Source organism: Dermacentor andersoni, chromosome 7, assembly GCF_023375885.2.
Source record: "Dermacentor andersoni chromosome 7, qqDerAnde1_hic_scaffold, whole genome shotgun sequence".
In the NCBI taxonomy this organism is placed as follows: Eukaryota; Metazoa; Arthropoda; class Arachnida; order Ixodida; family Ixodidae; genus Dermacentor; species Dermacentor andersoni.
In genome coordinates this window covers 121,386,112-121,399,164 of record NC_092820.1, presented here as the reverse complement: position 1 = coordinate 121,399,164, position 13,053 = coordinate 121,386,112, and the positions used below count along the sequence as shown (strand labels likewise).

Below are 13,053 nucleotides of genomic sequence, written 5' to 3'. Positions count from 1 at the left end.
GCCTATGACGAATATCAGATATGAAGGTATTTCCATGTCGGATGAGACTTCATTTTAACGTGGTTCAACTGTATGCACATTGCTAGTTTTGCTGAAAAAGCATATGGACAATATGAATGAAAATGATGCACACAACAAATACCACGTAACCTTCTCCAAGGACCCAAAGCCTGCTCAAGTAAACAACCGTGGTGTGTGTGAATCATGCACACACACCAAATGACACATGCAGGTTAAGCCAAACAGTTACCTGTCATGGTTGAGCAGAACGTTGGTGAGGTCATGGAAGAGGTTTGGGTTGGATGGGCTGAAGAAACCACTGTTAATCTGGTCAATGGCCTTCTTCGCTTCTGGCAGCTTGTTGTAGTAGTCCCAGGCGTTGTAGCTGCATCAAGAGTTCATGACATGAGACACACGTATCATGACAGGCATAAATGGACTGAACAACGCTACAATGCAGGACACTCAAAATGTTAAGTGGGGAGGCTCCCCTGATAGAAGTACCTGATATACCATTGAAACGGCTTGCCCCATTTCTATGGTATGTCAGGTACTGCTTGTCCAAGGACATAAATAGTTACAGTTTTGGAATCAGCACACCGAAATGCACAAGGCGCACAAATTTGGCTAGATATATCTACGAATAAAAAAGTCGGCATTAAAGTGCAGCATCCCCCTTTAAGTTCTCACATGCTAAGCTGTTTCTGAATGCCGGTTCTTGTTGTTGTTAAAACATTTATTAAAATAACCATAAAAAGTTTCCGCCCCCAGGATGTGGGTCCATAAGGGTGGAGGAGGGATGAAGGAGGAGGCCAGTTCAGATATTATTGACCATTTTTGAATCTTGTAGAAATTGAAGTAATGACTGGAATTTGAGGCACCGGCTATCGAGGGAATCAGTGGGAAAGCACCAGGCTTCCAAATCCTGAGGCCTCGGAGTAGGTATTTAAGAATAGTAACGCCAACTGCTGTCACCGGGTTTGGCTGCTTAAAGTAGGCTGACTACCTCTGCAACCACAATGCCAAAATATGTTTGGCACCAGCAAGGAATGTAACATGAATGTAACATGAATGTAATGTAATTAAGTTAATGTGAAGGGGAACTTGGCAACTCATGAAATTGTATTTTTTAATTGTATTAGTACCAATACTATAATAAAACAAACTCACAATATGTGATGTAACAAGAATTTCCCACCTGTCCCAAATTTTGTGGGACTGTCCAGAAAGAAAGTTCAGTCACAACTGTGGGGATGCGCGACTCATGTGTCCCCTGATATGTTGTTTTCCCCGCATATCTCGTGTCTCCTGTAATCTGGCTTCTCAGTGTAGCTTAGTGCTGGTGGCGGTCGGTCTGGTTGCAGCGCATTGCAAGAGATGGCGCAAGTGTGGCGCTGCTAGCGTCACCTAACAGCGGGATTGGTCGGGCAAGACAGGTAGTAGGCTCTTCCTCTTTGGCTCGGGGTCGGAAAGTAGTGCGGACGTTCCACACGTGCGCCGATCCATGCTTATACAAGACCGTCTCACATGGCCTAGGATCGGGACACCAGAATGAGCGAACCTGATCCTTCGAATGCGCCGCCATTTGCATGACCACACACGCGAACTGCCAGGCGTTGGTGCCCAGAATGGTGCGAACATATTCACTTGCTGTCCGGTCGCAGTGACTCGGACTTCCTAGATTTGTCGCATGCCCATCGGCATGTTGTGTGTTCCGAGTCGGCTAGCAAGCATTAGTGTATGAAAGGTGCAATAGATGCCCTTGTGATTGTTTTCACTACTGTGTTGTTGCTCCTTTGTCCCAAGAGCAACGGTGAGAAGCCCACACAACTTAACCTAGTCAGGAGAAGTATTCAAGTACAGTATTCAAGGGCTTGCGAGACCTAACTTTCGGATCTCCTGTCACAATCAAGGGTGACACATGCTTATGACACGCTTATTGAAGAATGCACAGCTTGGAACTATTAAAGACAAGCTGACTGACTTTCCAGTGACTGTTCCTCCGCTTGTGTAAGCAATATTACAGCGGAGAGAGCACAGCCATTACCATAAAACAGAACACAGAGTTTGGGTTAAGGCGAACTTCTGCTCAATTTGTGACAAATTGCACAATCATTAAAAAGAATTGCAGAATTAACTTTTGCAGGTAGGAAACAACAAGTAGACTCCCCTGTCATGTTGTCCCCGCAGCTATGCCGCTTGCTTTTGCGATAACCAATGGGACCCCATATGAGAGTTTGGGCAATCTCCGTTGGCTTGGGCCTCCGATAAGTTGGGCCTCCGGAGGCCCAAGCCTCCGTTAGCTTGGGCCTCTGACAAAGGAGCCGGCGGAGGAGAGTAAAATGTACACAGTGCTGTCCCGGAGAGATCCCTCCCGCGCTCATTCTGCGGACAGCGGCAAGGCCCTGACGGCAATGCGAGTGCCCCCACCACAAACCACCATGAGTGGAGCGCCACAGGCAACAACAGTCACAAGGGGAAAGGGGAGAGGCACAGGGATGACAGAACAGGTGAATGCCCGCGCAAAGGCGCGGGGGTATACTTCAATCCCCACAATGTTCAGCAAAATGAGGGAAACTGGCATAAATGGCTCTTTTGGCTGAAACCGCTGGCTCACTTGCACTAAAATTTTGTGCGCAGTACAACATTGTATTGGTTTAACATTATGTTCATATGCACTGCTATTCTGTTTCGTCCAGAATGAATTTTATTTAAGTGTGCACGATGCGGCGATGCCAGACCTACTGAGCAACAGAATTGTGCAGCCACCAGTCACTGTTGTGATAAGACGTGGCCGCACTTTACTTTTTTCATCCCAACAATGACAGACAGCACCGCCACTTCTTTCACCGTAAAAATGACCTATTTGCTCCTGCATCACCACAGGTGATGAGCAGATGGTTTATTCTGCATGAAACAGACAAGTACAGCACCCGAACTTGACAGCATTACATGAAACATACCATAATATGCAATCAAACATGCCAGCTTCTTAGCCAGAAGAGCTGTTTAGAAGTGTTTCCCTTATTTGGGCTTCTGGTATTTGGAGCTCGCATACAAATACAGTAAAAGCTTGTTAATTCGAATTCCACGGGGATGCTATGAAAATTCGAATTATACAAAATTCGAACTAATGAAAGTCAGAGAAAAAAATCGCTCGGTTAAGGCGCGTATATAGTCTGACGTGACGTGAGCACGCGCGCACACGCTACGTCACGTTGGCGTGAACAACGTCTATACTTCGAAGCTATGGCGCAGCCAACGTAACCGGACGCGGCCAGCGCGGTCCGACGCGCCCGACGTCGAGATGGCTCTTGCTCCATCCGCACGTTCGTCGCGCTGACTGGGGCGGAGAAAAAAAAAGGCTCCGTCTCGCGCGATAAGCGAAGCATCGATTGCGATAGAAAATTAGTAGATAGCTATACGAAGTAAGGATAATAGTTTTATCGGCCGTATAAACTTGTAAGCATTCGCTTACTAACTAAATTAACAAGCACTGTGTCACGCGCGCACAAGTGAGCTTCAACGCATCTAGCTCGATGACCGCGGAAACTCGTTGAAAAACGCTGGAGTGAGGGCACGCAGCAGTAGCAGCGAGCGAATTGACGTTCGTACAGCCCTCGCTTTAACGCGAACGAAACGTAGCAAGCACATCGCATATGAAGCTACCGGCAATACGCGCACTCTGCAAACATCGCAGATCGCTTTGAAGGCGAGGCCCACGCGGGCGCGCACTTTGGCCACGTCGCAGATCGCTTTCAGATGCGGCGGCCGCATGGCCGCGCAGTAAGCAGCAGCCGCCTCAGCCGCCGAAGATCGTCCCCCGGCCCCTCCCTCGCCTCACCCCCCTGCCTCGCGCGCGACAAGAGAGGGCACGCTCCGCCCCACCTTCCCCTCTCGCGCACGCGAGATTGTATTGTATTGGGTTTTATGGCGCATAAGCAACTGAGGCTATCATGCGCCAAACACATGGTATAATTTATTTCTAAAATTGGGTATCCTCAGCGAAAGTCCTTGTCCGGACAAGGACTCTGAGGAGCCCAACAGACCAAATGAAGACCTCAGCCTTCTTCTCAGGACTGAGAAAATGGGTGAGGTGCATCATAAGATGCGTGAGAAAACTAGGTAATAATTTTTAGAATTAGTAGTTCTGTGATATATTATATTTCGTTTAGGATCGCTGCGTCTTTCAAAAAACTAAAAAGAGATGAAGTTCCTACAAGTGGGTTTTCTCCTAAAAGCAGACTGGGACGCGAGATTGAGCCGCGTTCGCCGGCTCACCCTCGCAAGCTCGTACGCAAACATGGCGCGCGGCGAGGGTGTTACCGCTGATCGAAAAAGCAAAAGCTGCGCGACCCGCGCGGCGACGCCAGCGTGCTCCCGCGCACTAGCACTCTCCCCATCCACGATGATGCGGAGATCGAATTATCGGTGGCGGTGCGGATTTCAGTGTGAATTAGCGGGATGTGTTACATATTGCTTTCAATACATTGTGGGACGGACCGCGGCAACTAATTCGAATTATCCGAAATTTCGAATTAACGAGTAGTGAATTAACGAGCTTTTACTGTATAAGGTGAACGTGTTTATCTCGAAAAGGAATGTTGTGTTACCATTCATATTAATATAGTAAGCAGATGCAATTATACTGCAAGCTCTGCACACGAGTGGCTCCTGAGAATCAACAAGATTCAAACAGCACTCACCCCCTCTTCTTGAGGTCTTCAACTTCTTCCTCGTTCATTCCAAAGATGAATATGTTCTCCGGGCCCATTTCCTCTCGCATTTCGACGTTAGCACCGTCCAGGGTGCCAATGGTCAAAGCTCCGTTCAGCTAAAAACGATCAGGTACGTGAATGTTTGTAGAGGAAGAACAGACCATCCATACAAAGGCACTGCTGAGGATGCTACATATTTGCATACATAACCTGTACCTACATATAACCCATGCACACTTACTTGTAATGCCTGAAACAATAGAAACTTCTCACACAAGTGCTTAGATATGGTGCGGTCATGCCGGCAGTGACCACTAATGAGCGAGTGGACAACTAGAAAGCTTAAGAAAAAAACTTTCATCTTGCAACTTCACGATTGATTTACAGTATACACAACATTTCTAGTGACAAATTTTGTACAGAGAATGCAATGGTGAGCCTTTCAGTAAAGCACTCAGGTGACTGGGCAGAGAGAACGGGAATTTATGCAGGAGTTATCAGTATTAGATTACTCACTCAGACTTCAAACTAACGTTAGAGTGCTGTTGAAGCATGCTTACTTTCTGTTGCCTGCTGCACCTGCCTGGCAAAACATGTCATGCATGCCGGCATATGGAGGGCAAAACAGAGTGGCATATGTGGCATGGCCTCCGAGGTCTGAACCTACTGGTCTAACAACTCTTTTGCATTGCCACGTTCAAGGTGGTGCTGCAACCGAATAACACTAGCAAGGTCACAGCCAATGCGTGGCTTGACCTCCGAGACAGCTAGAGCACACGCGCTGTCTCGTGGTACATTCGACTGGTCACTGAACATGGGCACAAGACATTCCCACACACACACACACACACAAAAAAAAAAAATCCAACTGCAGCAGATTTTTCTGAGACCAAGGGGTGGTGGTGGGGGGTGGCTGAATTGAACCACTTGAATGTAGCTTTGGTGCCCGATTTTGACCACTTGAATGCAAAGCACTCTGATAGAATGCTCAAGAGTGCAAAGGGATGACCAGTCAAATACAGTAGAACCTCATTCATATGTTCTGGAAAAAAACGCCACAAAAGCTTACCGACCGGGAAAATGTACCATTTTACAGGCTTAACTGACATCTACGGAATGCGAAGTGTCACGCGGATCACTGCGGCACGAGACAACAACGTGTGTCGAACTAGTGATGCTCCTACGACTGGAAATGAGTTTTGTTGTTTTCCTGTTGCGTGGTGTTTTAATAGGAAGCTTTAGCATGGGTGCTCTTATCTAAATACATGTAAAAGGAGAATTCGTTTTTTTTTGGCAACCACTGCACCAAATTTATTGAGATTTGTTGCATTTAAAAGAAAAGCTTAACATCTAGTGTCTGTTGGTTTCGAATTTTCGATTTATGTTGTCAATTTTTTATTAAGGATTGGCAAAAATATGATACCTTTAGAAAACGAAACTATCAAGTTTACAACTCTAACTCAGCAATGGAAAATGATACCACAATTCTGTGAATTGCATCTAATAGTACATCTAAGGTGGACAGAATTGATATGTCACACATGAATCTAAAAAAATTGTGTAATATGAAAATGCAGCTTTTGCAGAACCCTTGCACAGAACGCAACAAATTCACGTAACATATAAAATTACATATTGAATTATTTATCCGCTTTCAATGATCTAATGGGTGCCCTTTACAGTACTGCGATATCTGTTCTTGATGCAGAGCTATTCATTTGTAAACTTCGTGCTTGTACTTTCCTCAAGCTTTCAAATTTTTGAAGATGTAACAAAATTCAAGCCCTAAATCGAAATTCCGCTTCCAACAGTCACTATAATTTAATTTTCTCTCTCAAATGCAAAAAAACTTCGCTAAAATCGGTTCAGGGATTACCTCAGAAAAACATTTTTGCGTTTTACATCTATCTGGATAAGCCGCATCGGAGTTGGGTCCGTGTCCTCTTAGGAGGGCGACGGGAAACCGAAATGAAATCGAGATACGCCGGATGACGCCGAAGCGAAACGTGATGCCCACATCGTGCCGCCTGCAGCGGCGGTGCGTTTGGATTATCGCTGCCTACTAAAAGCGTGCAGTATGCTGCCAATCTAGTGGCCTAGTAGATCTAGTGGCCGGAAAACGTATACGATGGCAGTCTGCAGTACGAAACGGCATTGTGTTTTGGTTGGTTATCGCCTTTAAAAGCATGCACTACGCTTCCGACGGCACCAGGCGCTGTGAAACAGATAGGCAAAGATGCTTATCACAGTAGTAATTGTGGTGATAGCTGTGAATGCCGCGTGCGATGACCCCAGAGAAGATTTGCTGGTACCGAAATGAGGAACTGAGTGCACGCTGGCGTTTTCACGCGAGATGGGCAGGCGAGTATTGCGGTGAAGCTGCCGCAGCAGGCAGCTATATATCATTCTCGATCGCGCGCACCTCATGCATTTTCTTGTTTGAATGGGATATAGCGGTCGGAAAATGTATCATACGATCGCAGTTTAGCGACGTACTGAACGTCGGTGCCGAAAAATTGTGTATTCCGGTAACATATAAAAAGCTAGCGTAACATCGATTGGGTCATCTTTTGTGTTCTCGATTGCGAACGAGACCACGTCAACGAGGTCCTACTGTATACCATCAGGAACTGCTGTGCGTCAAGTCCCTTCCTTCTCTGCATTGTGGCACCGTGCACAATGGATTTTGGCAGGCAGGCACAGTTGTAAACAATCATGTGCAGTGTGGCAATTAAGCAATTGAAACCCATTCAGAGTTGTTCGTTGTAGCTGCTTCGTGCATTAAGCCTAAACCAAACTGAGCCAGTGCTTGTAATTGCAGTCATTCACAAAGTTGGTTGAAGTGCTGCTGAAGAAACCCTCACAGCCACATCTCCAATGGATCTAGGGGCAAGTATCAGAAACACCATGCTCAGCCGTAAAAGCGAGGTGCAGAAGCAGCAGAATACAATGCACGGACACTTGACTTGGTAGGTAAGAAAGCTCAGAGAAAAAAAAGATGCACACACAAACGAAAAGAAACGGGCAATGGAGAGGTGCATATTATGTCGAGTAGGCACCAACTGGGCTAACAGCAAGTCCTGCCAATGGGCACTGCAATACCCAGAAGCAGCAAGTGAAAAACTAAACACATGCAGACCACTCTGGCGGCAAAATAACAAAAACATCACAGGAAGGAGACCAACCATGAACTTCATGTTTCCGGTGCCTGAAGCCTCTGTGCCGGCAGTGGAGATCTGTTCGCTGAGGTCGGCGGCCGGGATGATCTTCTCGGCCAGGGTGACACGGTAGTTCTCCAGGTAGATCACCTTCAGCTTGTCCCCAACCACAGGGTCGTGATTCACCACATTACCCACCGCGATGATCAGCTTGATGATCTGCTTCGCTATGTGGTAGCCCGGAGCCGCCTGCGTCATCAAATCAAATCAAATTGTGGGGTGCTACATCTCAATGCAAAGCACTGGCTATCAAGAACGCTGTAGTAAGGGGGGGGGGGGGGAGGTAAGAGGGAGTTCGGGATTAATTTCGACCTCAATGCTTCAATGTACACTAACACCTTTACATTCTGACCCTACTGGTGTGTGGCTACTACAACAAGGAGTCAAACCCACAACCTTGTGCTTGGTAGCAGAACACCATAGTCACTAGGCCACCGTGGCTGTGCCTACATCATCCCGCATATTGTCAGTGTCACTTGGGGTTCCACTTGAGCGTGCAGACTATAATCCTCAACAGCACTGGAGTGCTTTTCAGCATAAGGTAGCACGAGCAAGGAATGAAATCCCCAAGAATTAACTGAAAGATACGAGATTCAGTGCCTGTTGCATGCATACCAGAGCAACAATTTACATTTGTTGGTTTTTGCTTACACGTAACGCAACTGCATTCATATGTCAAGAAGCCATACAGTGTCCGACTCTAGCCGAGAATGGGAGCAGTTGGCACCCCATCCAGAAAGCAGCAAGAAGCTACAGTAAAAGCCTATGCAGATTCCAAGCCTTTACGCAGATAAAGCATTGGCATTTGCTTTACTGTAGCCCAATCTGCAGCTTCCCAGTGAACCAGTTGCCTTTCCACTCGGCACTTCACTGGTCACTTGTTGGCCTGTCGACACAGAAGTGACCTGCATCACTAAAGATCTCAGTCCCGTCTTCATGCAGCTGCCTTGCTTAATGAGAATAGCATTCTTTGAATAGTTTATGAAGTTTGCGGTATGTCTGTATGTCTGCCTGTCCGCATCTAACCTCTCATGCCAACTTGGGTCACTACGTACTTGCCATTGGCTGTGTACCGCTCTTCAATGCACCTACTTCACGCCAAATTGGTTCACTGGTTGTGTTGCTGGTAATGCATTGCTGGTCATGAGGTGCTGGTTATGTGGCGCCGGCTATGTGGCGCCGGCTATGTGGCGCCGGCTATGTGGCGCCGGCTATGTGGCGCCGGCTATGTGGCGCCGGCTATGTGGCGCCGGCTATGTGGCACCGGCTATGTGGCACCGGTTATGTGGCACTCTACAATTAACCTCTAAGATCTACTTGGGCGACTGGGTATGTACCGCTGGGTATGCGCCTCTCTTCAATGACAAGAAGCACCCTTAAAATTTATCTGGCACTGGGAATTGAATCACTATCATATATATTTAGAATGGTGCCACCCACTGACTTCGTGGTGCAGCGTGTCCAAAAGGAAGCACAAGAGAGGAGCTCGGCAGCAGCACACGCGTCATACATGACTCGTTTCTGTGGCGGCCAATAAGGTGTGTCGCTACATTGCTTCAATGCTAATTGCATTAGCGTTGACAGCCATTTCGAGATGGTTTCTGCTGGAATTTTTTCACTATCTACCAAGTGTTACCTAAATGGGTGAGCTGGTATGGACAGTTTTATACATGCCTTGGCAGCAGTGAGCCTACGATGCCAAGAAAACTCTGATCCCATATTCTATCAGCCTGCTATGCCAATAAAAGTAGCCTGTTTTCAAGATGGCTCAACATATAAGGCACATCATTACATAAGAGAGTTGTGTATCATGCCTCAAGTACAGGCCCTTAACGTTTTATATTGAAATTGATTTGTAAAATTATGATCAGCTGCAAAGAAAAATTTTTTAATCTGCAAGCTTATGTTCTGCCGGTACTACTGTTGTTTGCCATCGTCTTTTTAGCCCACTTCATTCCTGCAACAAAAACTTGTGGAACCTTGCCAGAGTCTCTAAATAGTGAAATGGTCTGTGCTTTCACAGCTATGATGAAAGCTGCTTTTTCATCATAGCACACACAGATGGCACCAATGTTTCATTATGGCAAAATCAACATCTTCCATGTGGCAAAACAAGAATGAAACAAAGAAAGCAAGCTATGCACCTTTCCACCGATCATGATGGTGCGTGGCACGAAGGGCGCCGAGGGGTCTGCCTTGATGCGGTTGTAGAGGCAGATGATGTGCAGGCAGTTGAGCAGCTGTCGCTTGTACTCGTGGATACGCTTCACTTGCATGTCGAACATGGACGATGGGTTGAGCTTGATGCCCGTCAGCTTGTGCAGGTACTCGCACAGCCGCATCTTGTTTTCCTGCAACCGAAGGAATCAGCATGGGCCCGTGTAATACCCCTGTCAGATGGGCAAATTCAGCGCCGCTTTGAAAAAGTGCACTTCGCTGTTAACGTCATTTGCAAGTTGTTGTGCAGAAACATTTAGTGACACTCACTGCAAAATTCCGATACAGTGGAACCCCACTGCGTTTTCATGACTGCTATGCCGTGCTTTCACGGTCCCGACCTAAATAACAACTGTTATCATGTTCCCCTGGATACGTTCCCCTGTTCATGTTATCATGTTCCCCTGGATACGTCACCAATATGTAATGTTCCTGCATCTTACATTGAGCTTGTACGTGGCAGCTACGTAAATTTATAGATGCAGCCAGCTTGTACATTGCAAAAAGTGACCGGTGCGTTGCAACAAGCAACCAAAGTGTGCAATAAGCCAGGTGCTGCATTCATGCAGAGGAGTTGGCGAAGCACCCAAAGCAAAGTATGCATTGGTTAAAACTTATAGGCAACCACACACTCTGGGCCAGATCCACCGAGTGCAGGGCTACACTTATTTTGAAGCGTGCAAGAGTCTCGTATGCCTAGCATAGTCAAGTCCTTCAAGTCAGCTTCGCCACAATAAGACCATGTTATGCGGTGAAGCATAAGCGAAGTAGTGTTGTAAAGCATATTAAGAGTTGAAAGGGGTCACTGTCATAAAACATTGCAAGTGTCCCTTAAATATACATGTGTACGCGCCACTTCCCATCACAGTATGAGCACCAAGATATCTAATAACTGTACTGACAGACATTCAGAACTGTTTCTGACATGGCTGCGGAGATTTGCAGCATTCCTCATGACATTTTCCCAAATGTTTCTTTTTTTCTTTTTCACAGTCCCTCAATAAGCTCGTCAATGGGGTTCTCTATACTTAATGAACATCACTGGGAGAGGCCTTTGTACTGCCAATGGACATAAAAATAAACTGATGATAACTTGCTTTGCTGCGTCCAAGTGTGCTGCCTCAATAACACTGCTCCAAAAATGAGATAATACTGAGTGTAAGGTCAGCACTAATTCTGTAAACAGTTTTTTGCTGTAAGCATCCCTGTGCCATTTGCAATAAAAACCACCATTGGAAGTTCCCAATGCTTTGAGAGTCTCTCAGCGCTTGGAGTACGGAAGTGATTACGCAGACTATTCATCTCCGATATGAAGTCAGACGCACATGGAACTGTATTAATGTGGTTTAAAGACATTGTATATTTCCTTTTTTTTTTCACAAAAGCTAATGCCAATTTTATCTAGACAATTGTGCCATCACGGACTACAAGAAAACACCTGTAAATTTCATATTGAATACTGCAGAGTTGACATGAAAATCCAGAATACAGCATCTACATGGCAGCCTATCACACAATGCTAAAGCTTGATATCTGCGTTTAGGCCAAGAAAAGCACATTTTACAAGAAACACGAGAACAGTTACTTTCGCCATGTGCATGTGATTGCCTTCAGCTAATTAGGGTGTTAAGGCAAAAAAAGTTTTTCACCTTAAAAAATATAAATTCTGGAGTTTTACTTGCCAAAACCATGTTCTGATTATGAATCACGCCATAGTGGGTGGGAGACTCCGGATTAATTTTGCCCACCTGGGGTTCTTAAATGTGCACCTAAACCCGAGTACACAAGCGTTTTTGCATTTCACCCCCATCAAAATGTGACCGTAGGCCAGGACTGCACCCACAACCCCAAGCTTAGCAATGCAATGCCATAGCTACTGGGCTACCACAGCTGCTCTTTTTCATGTTCGTAACATACCAGTCGGTAATAGAAAATAACCCAACTAACAATTATGTCCCTAAGGATAATCAACACACTTTTATCAAATGAATTAAAATGAAGTTTTGAAAGAATACTTTTACCAATCTAAACTGGTAATTTAGTGCAGCTATTTTACGTCCCATCAACTAGTATAGTAGATTTATTATGCGCGAAGACAATGATTAAAGTACAACTGCAACAATATTTTCACTTTGGACAAATTGGTTATTTATAAATAGGCATCAAATACCACTGCAGCAATCTTGGCCAAGCTACAGGGCTGGCTATTGAGGATCGTCTTCTAACAGCCTTTAAATAGCCCCTCAGCAGGTGACATATGCACATGGTTGTTAGTGAATGTGTCACAATACCAGCACACTGTTCACATGTATAACGGGCGCCACCAAATCTCGGAGGTCCATACTGAGAAACCACACTGGGTGTCAGCATTCTGGGTTTTCGCAACATTACCGGCAGGTGGTAATGTTGTCGTTTTCAGCTTTGGCATTAAAACATGTAAATTTGCAAGATTTTCGTAAAGTGTTCACTTGTATTTCAAACGTAATATTTTCCACAGAGCCTGCTCTAACTCTACACTACCTGAAACTAGGCTCGTTAAAGGGCCAGAAAATTTGTGGCCGCTAACCCTTAATTTAAGGTTCCAATTAGTTCTGTCAATGGAAATTTAGTTTTAGCATATTTCTTATATCATCAGAATCATTAAAAGCGTACTGCAGCAGTGCCGATGACTAAACTTTATTTCTTCAGAGAGTTTAATAAAGTTTACATAACGTGAACTCAGTGCACAAACTCTTTTACAGGAATGTCAGATATGAGAACGTCAAATATTACATGCTCAGCATACTTGGAAGACACCCATCCAGCCATTTGAAAAAAATATCACTGATGTAAAATGTTCAGAAACAACGAAAGAAGTGAGCCCACTATGCAACTGTACTGCAAGTGAGATTAAACAACAC

At 45.5% G+C, this 13,053-nt stretch overlaps 1 protein-coding gene across 1 annotated transcript in view; it reads right to left on the bottom strand.

Moving 5' to 3' along the window:
* LOC140219496 (glycogen phosphorylase-like) overlaps nucleotides 1–13,053 on the bottom strand; it is a 52,750-nt gene that overhangs the window by 4,900 nt on the left and 34,797 nt on the right. The window contains exons 13-16 of the mRNA XM_072289304.1: nucleotides 10,081–10,287; nucleotides 7,904–8,125; nucleotides 4,707–4,834; nucleotides 251–385 (exon numbers count right to left, since the gene is read on the bottom strand). Of these exons, the coding sequence (XP_072145405.1) occupies nucleotides 251–385; nucleotides 4,707–4,834; nucleotides 7,904–8,125; nucleotides 10,081–10,287 (692 nt within the window). The remainder of the gene's footprint in view (nucleotides 1–250; nucleotides 386–4,706; nucleotides 4,835–7,903; nucleotides 8,126–10,080; nucleotides 10,288–13,053) is intronic.